The 18,532-nt window shown below is 36.3% G+C and overlaps 1 protein-coding gene and 1 long non-coding RNA gene across 2 annotated transcripts; one reads left to right on the forward strand and one right to left on the reverse strand.

Annotated features, from left to right (window-relative positions):
• Positions 1–14,421: 14,421 nt before the first annotated feature.
• On the forward strand, positions 14,422–17,119 carry LOC114298553 (PKS-NRPS hybrid synthetase cheA). The gene is made up of 3 exons (XM_082880799.1): positions 14,422–15,494; positions 15,574–16,792; positions 16,878–17,119. The coding sequence occupies exons 1-3, from the start codon at positions 14,422–14,424 to the stop codon at positions 17,052–17,054; spliced, it is 2,469 nt and encodes an 822-aa protein (XP_082736925.1). The 3' UTR covers positions 17,055–17,119.
• Positions 17,120–17,387: 268 nt separating this feature from the next.
• On the reverse strand, positions 17,388–18,423 carry LOC145795142 (uncharacterized). The gene is made up of 3 exons (XR_014335462.1): positions 18,208–18,423; positions 17,708–18,118; positions 17,388–17,618 (listed from the first exon to the last, which is right to left on the reverse strand). It is a non-coding gene; the product is annotated as an uncharacterized LOC145795142 (long non-coding RNA).
• Positions 18,424–18,532: the final 109 nt, after the last annotated feature.

Here is an 18,532-nt window from a genome sequence, read left to right on the forward strand (position 1 = left end):
TCTCCTGTGGCTCTGATCTTATAATAATAATAATAATTATAAAGATGTTTTTACCTCAAGAGTTATGTTAAGAGAAGACTGTACTAAATCATTTTGGAAAGAAAAATTCATTAATGGATTACCTAGTTTATTTGCTCACAAAATTAGAGATGTTCGTAGTTATTGAATATGATAATTTAACATATGGTGATATAATTAGCACTATTCAAAGAGAATGATTAAAAATGTGTATTGATCTTAAACTTAGTTAAAAAGCTAATAAAGATAAACACAAGACTAAATATAAATTAGGAAATTTCTGTGAACAATATGGTTTACCACATGTTGCTCCCTTCCCGTAGAAAATCACACAAATATTCCAAACATAAACATAAATCATCGAATTTGGATCCTCGGCCGCCCTTTTGGGCGGCAGTTCCCAACAGCCCCCCCAAAACGACGTCGTTTTGGGGGGTTTTTCGTTTTTTTTTTTTTTTTCGCAGAACCAGAGCAGAGCAGAGGGGAGGGGAGGGGAGGCCGCCGGAGGGGAGGGGAGGGGAGGGGAGCTCGCCGGATTTTGGGGTCCGCAGGTCGTCGAGCTCACCGTCGCAGGTCGTCGAGCTCGCCAGCCGTCGAGCTCGCCAGCCGTCGATCGTCGCCCGATCTGCCGTCGCCTCCGCGTCCGGCCCGCCTCCGCCTCCTCCTCCTCCTCCCCCGGTGATTTAGGCCCCCTCCAGTCCTGTGCTCCCTCTTCTTCTCCCTTCCTCTCTCTCTCCTTCCCCTCCCCTCCCTCTCTCTCTCTCCCTCCCCTCCCCTCCCCTCCCTCTGGTTCTGTTTTGCAACGAAGAAGAAGAAAGAAAAAAAAAAAAAAAATCAAAAAAACCCCCAAAACGACGTCGTTTTGGGGGGCTGATGGAACGGCCGCCGGAAAGGGCGGCCGAGAATCCGGACTCTAAATCATCTTACAAATATTCTAATAAATACAAAAAGAATTATTCACTATCCAAATCAAATAATAAATTTTATACTAAACCCAAAAAGATACATTATAAATCTAAATCACATCCAAAATCTAAATCTAATAAAGATATTACCTGTTATAACTGTGGTCAAAAAGGTCATTATTCTAATCAAAATCTATTATTAATAATAATTATTATTATAATTATTATTATTATTATTATTATTGAATTAATTTTATTCATTTTAATTAATTATATTTAATTTAACAAATTATTCACATATCCCACTATTTCTAGTACATGAATATGCAAAATAGTTGAAAGATGCATATGTTTGAATGTATGTCTAATCGGCTTGCTGCTGCTCGGGTTTCTCCGACTTAATTTTTTCTGAAATCTAAGTCACGAAGTCGATCAAGTAACCTTCCACTAACTTAACGGATGGAGAGAAACGTACAAACAGAGTCGGACGTTACTTGGGCAAAGATGACTAGCGACCAATACTTTAACTGTTGAAAGTGCCAAAATCTCTCAATAAAGAAGCAAGACCCTTTTTTTTTTAAAGGACCTTTTTTTTTTTCTTCAAAGGACTTGCTCATAAAGGGGCACTTTCCCCTAACCCAAGTAGTTTCCGCAACGTCAACGTGCCCAGTATTACTAATTTTAAGGGATTGGTTTGACGTTTTGGACTGATATAAATATTGGAATTGGTTTAGAGCCTCGAGCAAACCCCCTTTTTTTTTTCTTTTTTTTCTTTTTTTTTTTTTTGGGGGGGGGGGGGGGTCTTCTCTTGTCCTGCTAACTAGCCTATTGGTTATTTTTCTATATCTTTCTATAGATATTAATAACATATATAGCTTTTATTATTTAATAATTTTATGGTTTCTTGCAATTACATATTGTATCAGTACAAATATTTGCTATTAGTTTTAGACAAAGTAGTTTGTACTATTATTTTAGGATAAATTACACTAACCTCCTTTAAGGTTTAAAAAAAATACACCGAGCTCCACAAGTTAGGCATTATTACACTGTGTACCCTTAAAGTTTTTATTTACTAACACTTCGCCCCTTTTCCATGAGTCATTCATTAATCATATCATATTGATGAAAATGGGATACGGCCTATAATCCTACATTCCTCGGTTGGGGTTCATGTGATTTTAATAGGATTGTGTTTGGAGCTAAGTTGCCTAACTTGCGTGGGTCGGAGGCCACGTTGCGCTGTTATTCGCGAATATATGAATTGGGAGTGGAATCGCCCCAAATTTGTAGATTTGTCTTGGGAAATTCATGAATTTTGTTTTGACTAATGTTTACTTGCCATGCAGCTGGAATTTTTTGTTTCTAACAATGGTTTGTTGACGTGTTACTTTTGTACCTGAGTTACACAAATGTAAAGCTATATAAAATTATTAGAAAACATCTTACACATAAAATGTGCATACATATATGAACGTATAGACGCTCTGGAGACTCCCTCAGTCTTAGACATTTTACAAATTGATGCTCTCGCTCTCGCTTCTAGTCCTACTTCTGGTTTAAGAGTTTGGCACTTGGGTTTGGAGGCCTCATGACCCATTTGTTAAATGCTCTAGGTTTTGGTTGAACATAATCATGTACTTGTAGGCGGGCAGTTAGGATTTGAACCATTTTAACCCCTAAGCTTGTTAGTCATTCTTGTAAAAATTCACGAATTATATATCTTCACAAGATTTTCGTGAATCTGACTGACAGTAATTTAGCAGAGCTATGGGCAAGTACCTTGTAGAGAATGTAAATGTACAGGAATTACTCTTTTATCATTTTACATTGTGCAACGTTCCACAGGTGCTCAGAGCGGTAGTTCACTACCACCACCACTGTAGGAAGTGTTAGGATAAAGACCACTCAGAAATCAATCACACACAGAAAAGAGACAAAAACTTTACATGGTTCGACAATAGCCTATGTCCACGGAAGAGATATCCACTATAGAATTTTTCCCGGAGGGAGTTTACAACACTCACACATCACTCTTTCTCTATAGCACTCTCACTCACAGATTACATTCTCTGCTCTGTCTTTCTTTTTCTAATGAACTAACTCAGTTCATCTCTTCCCATTTTATTCACAAACAGAAGAGCCAAACTTAACCTCTACTTGCCAACAACCAACTACCAAAGTTAATGGCAAGCCATCCTAGGTTTGAAAAACTTCAGCAAGTTTGTAGCCTTCATACTTGACTTCCATAGCCAAGTTCACATTGGTGTGGATACTCAACAATTCTCTCCCTCTACACCTATGAGGAGTAGAATCCTTACTGGAAGTCCATCCCAGCAATACCTTTGTATGCATGTCGGCTAGATCCTTATTTATGTGGATCTTGACCAGTTCCAATAACTGCTTCTCCGTCACTTCACGTATCCAATGATACCGAATATCAATGTGCTTTTGTGTGAGAATGATACATAGAATTCTTGCTCAGGTCTATGGCACTCTGGCTATCACAATGTACCGTGAACTTTTCCTGCTTTAGTCCCAGTTCTTGGAGAAATTGCTTTAGCCACAACATTTCTTTTCCAACTTCCGCTGCGACAATATACTTTGCCTCAGTTGTGGATAAAGCAACACACTTCTGCAGCTTGGACTGCCAAGACACAGCTCTTTTTTTTTGGGGGGGTAAATCCAAGACACAGCTCCCCCTGCAAAAGTAAATAGAAATCCTGATGTAGATTTCTTACCATCAAGACCGCTTGCTATATCTGAATTAGTATAGCCTTTCAAAATTGGTTTAGCTCCTCCAAAGCACAAACACATTTTAGATGTACCCTTAAGGTACCTCAAAATCCACTTGACTGCTTCACAATACTCTTTCCCTAGATTGGAAAGAAATCTGCTCACAACACCAACTGCGTGAGCTATATCTGGCCGGGTACACACCATTGCATACATTAAACTTCCTATTGCAGAGGAATAGGGGATTGCCTCAATTTCTTTCCTTTCAAAGCTGGTCGTGGGACATGAACGCTTTGTCACCTTGAAATGGTTGGCCAGTGGTGTGCTGACTGGCTTGGCATCTTTTATGTTGAACCGTTCAATCACCCTTCAACATATTTCTCCTGTGACAACCATATCTTCTTGGCTTTCCTGTCACGAACAATCTTCATGCCCAAAATCTGTTGTGCTGGGCCTAAATTCTTCATGTCAAAATACTGCGACAAGTCATTTTTCAACTTGTTGATCATAGCAGTATCTCGTCCAATGATCAGCATATCATCAACATACAACAGTAGGATGGTGAAGTTTTTATCTGAAAACCTTCAGAAATATACACACTGGTCTGCTACCGTTCTTGTGTACTTGTGATCCACTAGGAATGAATCAAACTTCTTATACCATTGTCTCAACGCCTACTTTAGGCCATCGAGACTCTTTTTCAGTTTGCAGACTAGGTTATGTTTTCCTTTAACTTCAAATCCTTCTGGTAACTCCATGTAGATCTCTTTCTCCAAATCACTAGGGAGAAAGGCAGTTTTCACATCCATCTGTTCTACCTCCAAATTCAAGCGAGTTGCTAATCCCAGAGCTACTCGAATGGAAGTCATCTTCACAACTGGAAAGAAGATCTCATCAAAATCAATTCCCTTCTTCTATCCAAAACCACCTTTGACTACCAAGCGAGCTTTATGCTGCAATATTTTACCGTTGCCATCTTTCTCCAATTTGTACACCCATTTGTTTTTGAATGCCTTCATGCCCTTTGGAAGTGAAACAAGCTCATAAGTGTAGTTCTTCTACAAGGAACTCATCTCCTCCTTCATGGCTTGTATCCAACAATCTTTTTCTGTATGACTCTTTGCTTTTGAAAAACTCTCAAGCTCCTCCTCATCAATAATAAGAATATACTAAGAAGCGAGATATTTGGTTGATGGCATGGCAGCTCTTCTAGATCTCCTCAACTGAGACCCAGTTGCCTCTGGTTGAGAGGGTTGCTCTACCTGCTCAACACCCTCTTCATCCAGGTCTTCATCTCTTTCCTCCTGATCCTCAATTTCTAGCATAGGATCTTGTAACCCTGGCACTTCTTGTTACATATCATCACATCTAGCATTTTGTGATGGCTCGGGAGATGGGAATAAGTCTGGAGTGATGACATCTCTAGACTTTGCAAACTTCTCAAAATCTGCTATTGTCTGGTCTTCCTAGAACACAATATCTCTGCTCCTGAACATTTTCTTGTTCACTGGATCCCACAACTTGTACCCAAATGTTGCATCGGAATAGCCCATAAATATACATGGAGTGGACTTGTCATCAAGCTTCTGTTTATTTTCCTTGGAGATGTGTGTGAACGCCTTACACCCGAAGACTCTCAAGTAAGAATTTGATATCTTTCTTCTGGACCAGACTTCCTGAAGTATTGTAAAATTCAACAGGATTGAAAGCGACTTGTTGATGAAATAACAGGCTGTACATGCGAGTTCGGCCCAGAATGACTTTGGCAACTTTGCCATTCTGAGCATGCATCTGACTCTTTCAATAATAGTGTGGTTCATCCTCTTTACCATACCATTGTGTTGTGGGGTACCAGGAACTGTTGTCTCATGTCAGATACTTCTGCTCGCACAATATGCTTCAAAAGCATTGGAAGTGTACTCGCCACCATTATTTGTGCGAAGACACTTCAACTTCTTCCTAGTCTCTCTTTCCACCATTGCATGGAACTCCTGAAAGTGCTGGAATACCTTATCCTTCGTCTTTAGGAAATACATCCACAATTTCCTTGATGCATCATCAATAAAAGTCAGAAAATACTTGCGGCCACCAAGTGACTCCACTTCGATTGGGCACAAACATCCGAATATACCATACTGAGCACTTTTGTTTTCCTCTTGCTCGTTGAACTGAATGATACTCGATGTTACTTGCCATAAAGACAATGATCACACGGCTTCAAGGCACTCATTTTGGATAAAGGTATCTTGGATTGCTTTGTCAACAGATACAATCTCTTCTCACTCATGTGAGCCAGTCTTCTATGCCATAAATCTGGTGACTCATTGTCTTCTGCTGCATTAAGACTTCCTAGACAGATCTTCATTTGAGTCTTATACAGTGTTGAAGACATCTCTCCTTTGGCGATTGTCAAAGCTCCTCCTGTCAGCTTCCAATGGCCATTTCCAAATATACTTGCATAGGCTTATTGGTCCAAGGCGCTTACGAAGATAAGATTGAAACGCAAATCTAGAACAAGCCTCACATTTTTTAGAACCATCTTATGTCTGACATTAGTCTGAATACTAATGTCTTTAATGCCCACAATCTTCGAGTAGCTAGAATTTCCCATTCGAACAGTGCCAAAATCTCCAATGTTGTACAAGCTAAAGAGTTCTCTGTAGGAAGTGGCGTAATAAAATGCATCTGTGTCAATCACCCACTTTGTGCAGCTGTGGTCAGCCACATAAAAGCAATCCTCCTCTTCACCAACTACAAGAAGTATTTCATCAGTTGTTGTAGCTGTCGTGTTCTCATCTCCCTTTGACTTACTGTTTTGGCCTTTATCTTTCCGGCTTGGACAGTTCCTCTTTATGTAACCTTCCTAGCCACAATGAAAGCAAGTGAAGCTAGAGTTACCTTAACTTTTATTGTCTCTAGATTTACTCATGTTGTTCCATCTGCCTCTACTCTTGCTTCTTCCTCTGTCTCTGCCTCTATCTTTTGTGACAAGAGCATGGGACTGATTACCTCCCATGTCTTTCATCCTTGTCTCTTCATTGTACATGGCATCTGTGAGAGAAACCGCCAATGTCTCCTAGTTGTCCGGTAAAGAACTAAGCAGTAGAACGACTTGTATTTCATCATCCAAGGACATCTTGACAGTTGCAAGTTGATTCACCAGATTCTTGAATTCATTGGTGTGCTCGGTGACAGACACACCATTCTTCAACTTCAGATTTATAAGCCTTCTCATTACCAAGGCTTTGTTTCGAATGGTCTTTGACTGGTACATTTCTTCTAACATTGTCCAAAAGACATATGCATTTGTCTCCTAAGCGACATGGTGGAACACACTGTGGTCTGTCCATTGTTTGATATAACTGACAGTCTTCTGGTTCATCTTTATCTAGTCTTTATCCTTTACTTCTTCCGGTTTAACCCCTTTTAGAGCAATATGGTCAAACAGATCTTTATAATATAGGATGTCTTCCATCCGCGGCTTCCAGATTGCATAATTGGAAGGATTTAACTTTATCATCGATCCTTAAGTTGATGTGGATTCCTCCATCGTCTTCTTACTTTTTACAGAAACTCTGATTCAAAAATCTGACCGTACAATTTTCTCTGGAATACTCCAAATAGTTGGAAACCACTATTGGATCACCAAAATCGGACTTCAAATGGCTCAGATCTAGCCAAAGTAAGTTTGATGGTTTAGATCTGCAAATGTACCTTAGCCGTGTAGCACCGGATAGCCCTCTACCTATGGGTTGAGTCAGGTTAGGTCGGGTCGGGTTAAACCGGCGGGTTGACTGGTCAGCCGATATGATGACGTGGTTGACATGCGGCACTAACGTGGCTGACACGTGGAGTTGGCATGGCTGACACATGGCGATGATGTGGCAACACATGGCACTGACTTGGCCATTGACGTGTCGCTGACGTGGCGCTGAAACGTAGTGCACTTTCCTTCTTCCTTCCGCCGTGCATCAGGCGTGTGCCTGAGACTAAGATAACGTGCCCGTACTGTAAACGGTATATGGGGCGCGTGCTTGAGACTGGTGTTCATGCGTTTTTTTTAGGAAGCGCGTGAGGGCGCGTGAAGCTTCATCTTTGCCTCTGTTTTGCAGTTTTGGACTCCTCTCGTCGAGAGCTTCCTTCCTGTATGCTCAAAAGTGAATTTCAAGTAACTTGATTTCTGGGAAATTCTAAAAAACACACCCTGTTTTTTTAAAAATTGACCAACGAGGCTCTGATACCATTTGCTAAGATTAAGACCACTCACAAATCAATCACACACAGAAAATAGACAAGAACTTTACGTGGTTCGGCAATAGCTTACGTCCACGGGAGAGATATCCACTATAGAATTTTTCTCGGAGGGAGTTTACAACCCTCACACCTCACTCTCTCTCTATAGCACTCTCACTCACATATTACACTCTCTGTTCTGTCTTTCTCTTTCTGATGAACTAACTCAGTTCACCTCTTCCCATTTTATACACAAACGGAAGAGCCAAACTCAACCTTTTCTTGCCAACAACCAACTACCAAAGTTAATGGCAAGCCACCCTAGGTTTGAAAAACTAAGCAAATTTGTAGCCTCCATACTTGACTTCCATAACCAAGTTCAGATTGGTGTGGATACTCAACAAGAAGTTCAGCCAGCAGACAATAGTCCTCTACCAATGCAGGTTACTCAAGTGGTTGTCACACACTCCCAACTAGTTCCAAGTGGCATACATCAAGGTAACGATCAGTTGATGGGTATGTATATTCAGCCAATCACAACCAGTCATCTATCAGCAATCAATAACCAGGTTATTAACAGATGTTTAACTACTCCTGGCAGAGGTGGTAGCATATGAAAATAATGCCCGGTGGATTTGCATTTTGTGACCAGTATTATTTTGTTTGCTTAACTTGTTTTATTTTGTTCTTTATTTTTATTTTATTCATTTATTTATTTCTTTTATTTTAACTTTTCATTATTATACACATTCTTTATCTTTGCCCCCATAATTGAGTTGCTTGTTTTAATTGGATTGTGTACATTCATTATTATAGATAAAAATATTTGATTTATTATTATTATTATTATTTTATTGAATACGGATTTTTTTACATTAGGGACTTGTTTTTTTAGTCGATGCTAGTTTTGTGGAGACATTAGTAGGAAACACATAATTTCTATACATAAATGATGTGGCTCAATGTAGGCTAGGCACCTCAAATCAAAACACCCACACATAATTTTTACATTAGTCTTGTGATACTTTTTGTATAAATTTTATGTATAGATAGCATTTTTCTTTTTCCAAAGAGCAGAAAAGTTCCTTATGCAATGAAGTGTTTTAGATTGTGTTTGTAGAAGAAAGGATTTGGCATTATTCATGTTCAAATTTAGGATTTGATAATTTAGATATTAATTCCAATATTGAATTTAGAAGTTTTTTGTCATGATAAATTTAAACTTGCAATGAAGCCAAGGGTTCTAGTTTTATAAAATTCTTAACAAAATTTCCCTACTCCATCTCTAATTTATCATTCTTTTTAATTTCTTAATATATATAGTGTTTTTACTAACAGTAATGCTACAGACCCCCACTGGGGGTGACCCCCCAGTGCCACGTGTCGGCCTGGGGTTGGTTGAAAACTCAAAAAAAATAAAAAAAAAAACTGTTTTTTTGGACCAATGGGAAGGGACCCCAGTACTCCAACTGGAGGTCCAAAGCTTTATTCTTTTACTAAACAAGGAAGGCATGAAATAATCGTTAATTAGAATATTCATTCTTGTACTTGATTCGTTTAAATTAAATTACATTGAAAATGATATCATCATTATTAATAGAAAAGTAATATATTCTTCATCACAAGCCTAGAGTAGTCGAACTCGTAACTGAAGTGTCAATTTTTTTAGAAGTAGATTTTATGCTATTTAGTTGTTGGAAAAATGACTTAGACCCCAGTGGGGGTGCTGGGTCATTGGTGATTGGTCAAAAAATAATATATATTTCTTTTTTTGGATTCCAGTCACTGACAGTGTACCACTTGCCACTGGGGGTTACTAGGGGTGTCCCAAGCTGGGGTCGGTAGCACGGCTGTTATGATTACTTCTGTAATAAAAATAATTTTATCAAATTTAAGGATTGTTTGGGATGATCTAAATAAGTGTCCTTTTTGACTTTTTATGAAATATAGGTTGAGTTTGAAGTAATGTGATAGAGATGTGATATGATTTAAATAAGATGATATGATTTAAATAGGATAGTAACTTTTTAATTTTTTTATATTATGTCAAACTTAGCCTTATCGATAAAGCCCTCTTTTATTATTCCTCTTATCGCAATCTTGGATTTAAGAAGTGTGATCTCATATTTGTCATTACCAATCTTAGATCTACTACCATGGACATCAAATCCGTCATCGTCCGAGCCAGCCACCACAACGTCATCGTTAACATCTGGTACTGACTTTCCTACCGTCTACTACTAAAACTGCCACTACCCGTTAAGCACTTTAACGATCCAAATTTAGTCTCACTCTGCTCCCTTTCTCTGCCCTCTCTCACGGCCAATTTCCCTCTTTGTGCCGTTTTGAACATTTTAGTCCCATTTTAGGGTGTACTTTATCTTTATTCCCAAAGTAGGGTAAAACGGTTTTTCTAATGCCGTTTTTCAGAAACCGGCTTTCACAAAATCGTATTCATTGATTAAAATAATAATAAAATTGGAAAATAGAAACCGGCTTTTCTAAAGCCGTTTTTGATTAAAATTTTAATTATTCTGAATTAATTAAAAACGGTTTTCGTAAAACCGTTTTCCCATTAATTTTTTTTAAAATTTATATTTTCAACATAAATATTTTTTGTTCTAAATTTTTTTTTAATGAAAACCGGTTTTAGAAAAGCCGTTTTTACATTAATTTTTTTTAAATAAATATGTTATGACCAAAAAATTTTTTAATAAAAAACGGTTTTAGAAAAATCGTTTTTCACATTAATTTTTAATTTTTTTTAAATTTATATTTTCAACTTAAATATGAAAACTACCAAATTTCTAAAACCATCTTTTATTAAAAATATTTGCCGTCAAAAAATATTTATGTTGAAAATATAAATTTAAAAAAATTAATGTAAAAACTTTATATTTTAAAACCACTTTTTATTAAAAAAAAATTGGTAGTTTTCATATTTAAGTTGAAAATATAAATTTTAAAAAATTAAAAATTAATGTGAAAAACGATTTTTCTAAAACCGTTTTTTATTAAAAAATATTTTTGGTCATAACATATTTATTTTAAAAAAATTAATGTAAAAACGGCTTTTCTAAAACCGGTTTTTATTAAAAAAAAATTTTGAACAAAAAATATTTATCTTGAAAATATAAATTAAAAAAAATTTAATGTTGAAAAACGGCTTTTCTAAAACCGATTTTCATGAAAAAAAAAATTTGAACAAAAAATATTTATGTTGAAAATATAAATAAATAAAAAATTAATGTTAAAAAACGGCTTTTTTAAAACCGATTTTCATGAAAAAAAAATTTTGAACAAAAAGTATTTATGTTGAAAATATAAATAAAAAAAAATTAATGTTGAAACCGGCTTTTCTAAAACCGGTTTTCATTAAAAAAAATTTAGAACAAAAAATATTTATGTTGAAAATATAAATTAAAAAAAAAATTAATGGGAAAACGGTTTTACGAAAACCGTTTTTAATTAATTCAGAATAATTAAAATCTTAATCAAAAACGGCTTTTTTCTATTTTCAAATTTTATTATTATTTTAATCGATGAATACGGTTTTATGAAAACCGGTTTTTGAAAACGGCATTAGAAAAACCGTTTTACCCTACTTTAGGAATAAAGATAAAAGTACACCATAAAATGGGACTAAAATGTTCAAAACGGCACAAAGAGGGAAATTGGCCCTCTCTCACATCTCTTGTACAAAAACTACATGCTGTCTTTTAGTACATTATTGATAAATATATGCTCTCTTCTGGTACATTGTTGATAAATTATGTGAAATTTAACTTTTAGTCAATGCATTTAAATCTCAAACCAAACAAGTGTATTTTACAAAATAATTTTTAAGTTGCAACATCTTTATAAGTAAATTTTAAAATTGTATGTGAAAACAACGTGACGTATTTTGAAAATTTATTCATAAATTAAATTAATGAATGACACACGTCTCATTAATTTTAATGATTCGTTTGTGAATTGTACTTTTATTTTTTTTTTAATATACAAAAGGCATGCAAAAAAGTAATGATAATAAAGTTAATTTTTTGTATTGACCTTCTATTATTTTAGCCAACTACCAAATATTCCTTAAATTTACACCATGCACTCTTTTTTAAAATAAATACAGCGTGCACCCCTAAAAAAGGAAATTGGGTCCTTGATATGTACGCTTTAAGGCGCACTTCAAGTGTTATTTTGATAATTTGAACCGTTCATTTTTTGGAATGTATCGTGTAGAATATCCCTACAAAAAATTAAAATCGTTCATCAAAGCACATTTGCATAAAAAAAAATGAACAATAAGTGTTATTTTAAATATAAAACTAAAATATAAATATGTTTTGATAAAATGGTTAATAATATAAAGTCAATTTGATTTTTTACAAGTATGTTTTATACAATATATTCTAAAAAATGAATATTTTAAATTATCGAAATAAAACTCTAAATACACCTTACGAGTGCACAACAGTGCCCACTGTGCTTTACTCACAACAACACCCCAATTCTCTAAAATGATGCACATAGTAAGAAAACTAAGGCTCCATTGTCTAGTTTTTGAATTGTATTTTAAAAGATAAATTGTTAAAAAGAGTTTTGAAAGTTGAAAATTTATTTGATTATGAGTTTTGAAAATAATTTTAAGATGATTTGTAATTTTTTTTATTATTTTTAGTTGAATAGATATATATGAGAGAAAATTTAATTGATTGATGTGTAGAATGTGAGAGAATGAGAGATGAGAGAGGATAGAGAAAAAGTGATTGATTGATTTATTAAATAATAAAAAAATGGAAGGAGAGAGGAGAAAAAAAATTGAATTTTGAATTGTATTCTAAAAATTTGTTAATCAAATAATATTTTTTTTTATTTTTTTATTCAAAATTTATTTTAAAAACTAAGCCAAACTTTACTGTTTTGAATCAAAATCATGATTGATTTTGTTTGATGTATCTCATGACATTTTAGGATGAAATTATGAGTATACACTCTAAAGTTTGAAATGATATGGTAGTGTTATATATATATATATATATATCTATCAATTAGTATACTAATTATACAAATTATAAATATTAAAATATTAATTAATATACTAATTATATAAATTATAAATATCAAAATATTTTAAATTATATCACGTCATGAATTGATAAATTATATAACATTATTCTTTTGTTTTTTTGAATTCAATTATATAACATTATTCGAAAATGATATGTTACCATATTTTGGTTTCGTTTGGAAAGTAAGTTAATTTTTTGACTTTTTAAACTATTTTAACTTGGGGATAAAACTTGGTTTAGGAAGGATTTTTAATTTTTTTTGTGAAAAAAAAATATAATAATTATAAATTAGATGTGATATTTTATCTTATTTGATTAAAAAATTTATTTTATTTTTTTATGACTATTTAAAAAGAAAAAAAAAGAAGCCCCTAAAACCTACTTCCCAAACACAGGCTTTATGACTCTTCTCCTGGAGCCTCTATTTGCACACACCAATTCCACTCTTTGCACACACTTAATGAATTTTATTTTTATTACAATTTTATCCCTAAATAAAATTACCATTATAGACATCTCACACAATTCAAATAAACACACATCCTCTCAATACACACACAGACGTTGCAATGCCTCTGCTTCCTCATTTTGCTAAATGATCCACACACACGCAGACGTTACTCCATACCAGAGCTCCAAAGTTACTCCATTCTTCATTAGTGTACACTCCTTGCACAAGCTCCACACTCCTTCCACAAGCTGTCTTCCTCATTCTTCCTTCCTCATTCTTCATTACTTATTTGTGATGGAGGATTTGTCTTCTGAAAATCAGCAAATAAGTATTCATGTGAAGCAGAGCGAAGGAAATGTGAGTTTAATTTTTTTTTTTTTCGCAGCGTCGTTCGGATAACCAGTGCCAAATTTTGTTATTTTGTTCGGAAATGTACTACCGAAATAATTATGTATTTTCGGAAGTTGATGTCCGAATAAATTGATAAATTTCGGAAGTTGTTGTCCGAAACATATATATAAATTCGGAAGTTGTTGTCCGAAAAATGTTAACTTATACAACATTCTACTTCCGAAATTTGGAAAAACATTCGGACAACTACTTCCGAATGAAGTAAATTTTTTTTTTTCCATTTTATATTCCAAATTTGCAAACTGCATACCAAATTTACAGTTTCAAATTGCAAATTAATCTTTATAATGCCATTAAAAATTTGTAATGTTATACAAAACATGCAGGAATATTTGTCAACTCAAGGGAGTCAGGTTTGCGCGAATTTTGTGTTAGATTACACCACTCATTTCACAACTGAACAGGTTCAGTCTACGAAATTATAACGATTATGTTTTGAATTGCTCACCAAATGTAAATGTTTGATAATATTTATTTAACTTTGTAGGTATTCAAAAGTAATGATGAATTGCTCAACTGGGTACGTGAAGTTGGAAAGAGAAATGGTTTGGTCATTGTAATCAAAACATCAGACTATGGTGGAGGGAAAAAAAGACCCAGGATGTATCTTGTTTGTGAGAGGAGTGGCCAATATAGAGCAACAAAGAAGTTAAAACATGATGGCAACAATACATCAAGAATAACTGGTACGAAGAAGTGTAGTTGTCCTTTTGATATGAGGGCTCACAGGTTTACCACATATGATGAATGGACATTGACTGTAGTATGCGGATTGCATAATCATCCACCTGCGGAGCACCTCGAGGGACATTCATATGCGGGGAGGCTATCCAAGGATGAGAAAGCATTGTTAATGGATATGTCAAAGAGCATGGTTCGGCCAAAAGAAATCCTAGTAACCTTGAAACAGCGAGATGCCCTCAATGTAAGCACACTTAAAACCATTTACAATGTACGCCATCGAAACAGGGTGGTACAGAGAGCTGGAAGATCACAGATGCAACACTTATTGGGTGAATTGGCCAAGTATAATTACATTGAGCGCCATCGGTCTGAAGAGTCCACGATGACTGTGATTGACTTGTTTTGGGCACATCCTACCAGCTTGGACTTATTTCGGTCTTTCCCACGTATATTAATTATGGATTGCACATATAAAACCAACAGATATCGGCTTCCTCTTCTTGAAATTGTGGGAGTGACATCAACTGAAATGACATTCTCTGTAGCTTTTGCATACTTACAGTATGAGAGGGTCGATAACTATGCGTGGGTGTTAGCCACATTACGTGATGTCATGGATGGGTTTGTTGTGCCAACAGTTATTGTTACTGACAGAGAGCTAGCCTTGATGAATGCCATACAGAAGATATTCCCGAGTGCCAGACATTTATTATGTCGTTGGCATATCAGTAAGAATGTGTTGACGAAATGCAAGAAAATGTTTGAGACACAGCAAAAATGGGAGAAGTTCAACCATGAGTGGAACTCTGTAGTGTATTCATCTTCTGAAATTCAATACGAGGAGCGTCTTAAATCATTACTTAAGGAATTCAGTAGTTATCCTGATGCAGTCAAATATGTCATGGATACTTGGTTGGTTCCTTACAAGGACAAATTTGTGGCGGCATGGACAGACACGTGTATGCATTGTGGCAATGTTACAACGAACCGGTAACATTACTTTTGTTGAATATGTTATTAATAACTGCCATGTACTTGATTTTAACTTGACTTACATTTAATTGAACAGGGCTGAGAGTGCACATGCAAAACTTAAAAGACAATTGGGTTCATGTCAAGTCTCATTTCAGGCATCATTTGAGAAAATACACAGTCTGCTTGAGTTGCAACACACTGATATCAAGGCTTCATTTGAGAAAAGTCTAACTGTTGTGCAACATCAATTTAAACCTTCTCAATTCAGGGAGCTACGGGGGAATGTGTCTATCTCTGCATTGGAGTATTTGTTTGTCGAGAGTAAGAGAGCCAATTCCATTGGTATTGATGTTGAAGCTTGTGGATGCGTCCTTCGCCACACTCATGGTTTACCTTGCGCCCATGAGATTGCTGACTACATCAGACAAGATCGTCCTATACCACTTGCTACCATACACTCACAGTGGAGGCAACTTCATATCTCCATATGCAAGAAAGAAGAGGAAACAGAGGTGACTTGTCATGCAGAAGTAGAGTTGTTTGTCAACAAGTTTAATGAAAGTGATAGAACCATGCGATTGGAGCTTTTGAAGAAGTTGAAAGAGATTGTATATCCGGAAAGCACTTTTCTTGTTGAGCCGGAGGTGAAGCCCAAAACACGTCCTCGGGATCATAAGAAGATCAATGTTTCTACCCGTCGTGACCCGTGTGCATTTGAGTTAGTGCAATCTGGACATGATTCCTTCTCACCTAGGGACACTCAAATCACTACATTAGCTTCTACTCTGCAAACCAAGAAGAAGCGACCTGTTAAGGGAAATGAGAAGGTGAACCCGAAAGGGAAGGCATACATTACTAGAACAGTGAAACCTGGTGCATATGTTGATGCTTTCCCTACTGGGTTAAAACCATATATTAAGTTTGTCAAGGATGTAGCTGCAGATGGGAATTGTGGTTTCAGGGCTATAGCTGCTTCAATTGGTCATACAGAAGATGATTGGGCTCAGGTTAGGCGTGACCTATTGGGTGAGCTGCACACACACAAAGAGGAATACATTACACTTTATGGGTCCTATGAAAGGTTTGAAGAATTGACAAGCATATTGTCATACTTTGAAGACAGTCCTGGATACTCACATTGGATGACTATGCCAGACATGGGCCATCTTGTTGCATCGTGCTACAATCTTGTGTTATACCACTTGTCTTTACAGCAATGTCTCACCTTTTTACCTCTTAGAACCGTGCCAGTACCTCAACTTGATAGACGTGAGATTGCCATTGGGTTTGTCAACGGAAATCATTTCGTGCAGGTATAACAGAAACTTATCAATTGCGTTTATGCATGTAGAAGAAGTTATGAGGTATGACCACTAAGTCAATTGATATTTGGTGCAGGTTTTGTTGCAGCCAGGCCATCCAGTTCCTCCTATTGCCACTAATTGGAGAAAATACCGTCACCCTTGCGCTGTGGACTGGGATGATGCATATGTGCGTCGCATTCAACATTTCAAGGACATTATCCATGATAATGTAGCTACTCGAGAGACTTTTGATGTTGTTGATGTCGCATGACACATGTATGCATTTGACAATGTTACAATTATGGAAGAAATTAATGAATGTGTTTTTTATGTTGATGTGTTATATTTTGCAATGTGGATTGAATGTTATCGACCATGGTTACCATTCCATTGTAATAAGAAAATATCATTTACAAAATCAACGACCATTGTTACCATTTCATTCTAATAATAAAAGGTCATTACAATACCATTGTTGTCATTCCATTCTAATAAGAAAATATTAACCACTGTTATCATTACAACAATGTCATTTTACAAAAAACACCAAACAATATTCATCAACTAACAAAATAACATGTAACAACATAACATGTCACGAATCAGCTGTATGCCTACGCCGAGGCCTACGACTGTATGTCAACGTCGAAGATGGAAAGCGACCTCCAGCAGAACTAGGTCCAGCAGAACTAGGTCCAGCTTCGTCAATGTGTTGACCTTCAAGAACATGTGTCATACTCTCGATAGCCTGGTAAAGTCGATAAGGATGGCGAATCCCCTCCTCATAACCAGCGTCAATAATAGGATGTGAAATCTGCAGTGCATGTGCAATACGCTGCATTTGAAAAGAATATCACATTTTAGGGAACATATCAAAAAAAAAAAAAGTAAGTTACATATGCATCAGAGAGGATAATAGATTACATCCGCATGTTCGCTGAAATCCTGATGGTCATGGACACGCGGTTCATCAGTGTGCTCGACATATAGGTGCGTGATATTCTTATACCAATCCATGTAACCCGGTACACATTGCCAAGGCTGACGAACTGGTGTGCTCCTCCGTTGCGCAGACAACACGTGGTTATCCCAAGCCTCCCACATCCTATCCAAGTATCTGTACATGACGGTATATCGTGCAGATATGTTGCCTCGTGCACCACGACTAGGAGCTAGCGGTGCATCTGGGATGGTTTGAACCCTGCCAAACTGCCTCAAAACTCTATCTGGATGATACGGTTCGACAACGTCTAAGCACTTTAAGCATCCATGGTAGAATGTAACCGGGTTACATGGATGCCGGTCTCTGCAGCTGTGGTATGGATCCCAAATAACCTGTAAACGTAAAAGTGTTATTGCATTAAAGTACATAAAGGGTAAGATAAATGGAAGTCTTAAAATTATCGCAGGATGAGTAAACTTACATCAGTAGCTACTAAACTGTCAAGCTCGGCTCGAAAAGATTTCAAATGGTCAATGGAGGAACCCGCCTCTCTCCTAGATGCCTAATGGTACACATGTGGCATGTCTTCAGTGTAGCCCATGTTCTGATGAGGTCGGAATGCTCGGAAGTGCTCATAAATCCACGCCTCCAAAAGAGTCATATAACCACCCATCTGCTTAACCCCAGACCGGCTAGCAAACCCCAACTGTCGATATAAAAATGCTTATGCAGCAGCACCCCAGGCATAAGTATGTATGGATCCCAAATCCATCAACAAGCCGAGGTAAACAACGGGAACCCTGCCG

The sequence above is a fragment of the Camellia sinensis genome, chromosome 7 (genome assembly GCF_055761805.1).
Source record: "Camellia sinensis isolate YWXY chromosome 7, ASM5576180v1, whole genome shotgun sequence".
NCBI lineage: Eukaryota > Viridiplantae > Streptophyta > Magnoliopsida > Ericales > Theaceae > Camellia > Camellia sinensis.

Excerpts from the sequence above, each read along its gene's own strand:
- LOC114298553 (XM_082880799.1), top strand. The coding sequence starts at position 14,422 with ATGTATCTTGTTTGTGAGAGGAGTGGCCAATATAGAGCAACAAAGAAG. Across the intron at positions 15,495-15,573 it reads GGCAATGTTACAACGAACCG|GGCTGAGAGTGCACATGCAA; the intron begins GTAACATTACTT and ends TTAATTGAACAG. Across the intron at positions 16,793-16,877 it reads ACGGAAATCATTTCGTGCAG|GTTTTGTTGCAGCCAGGCCA; the intron begins GTATAACAGAAA and ends TATTTGGTGCAG.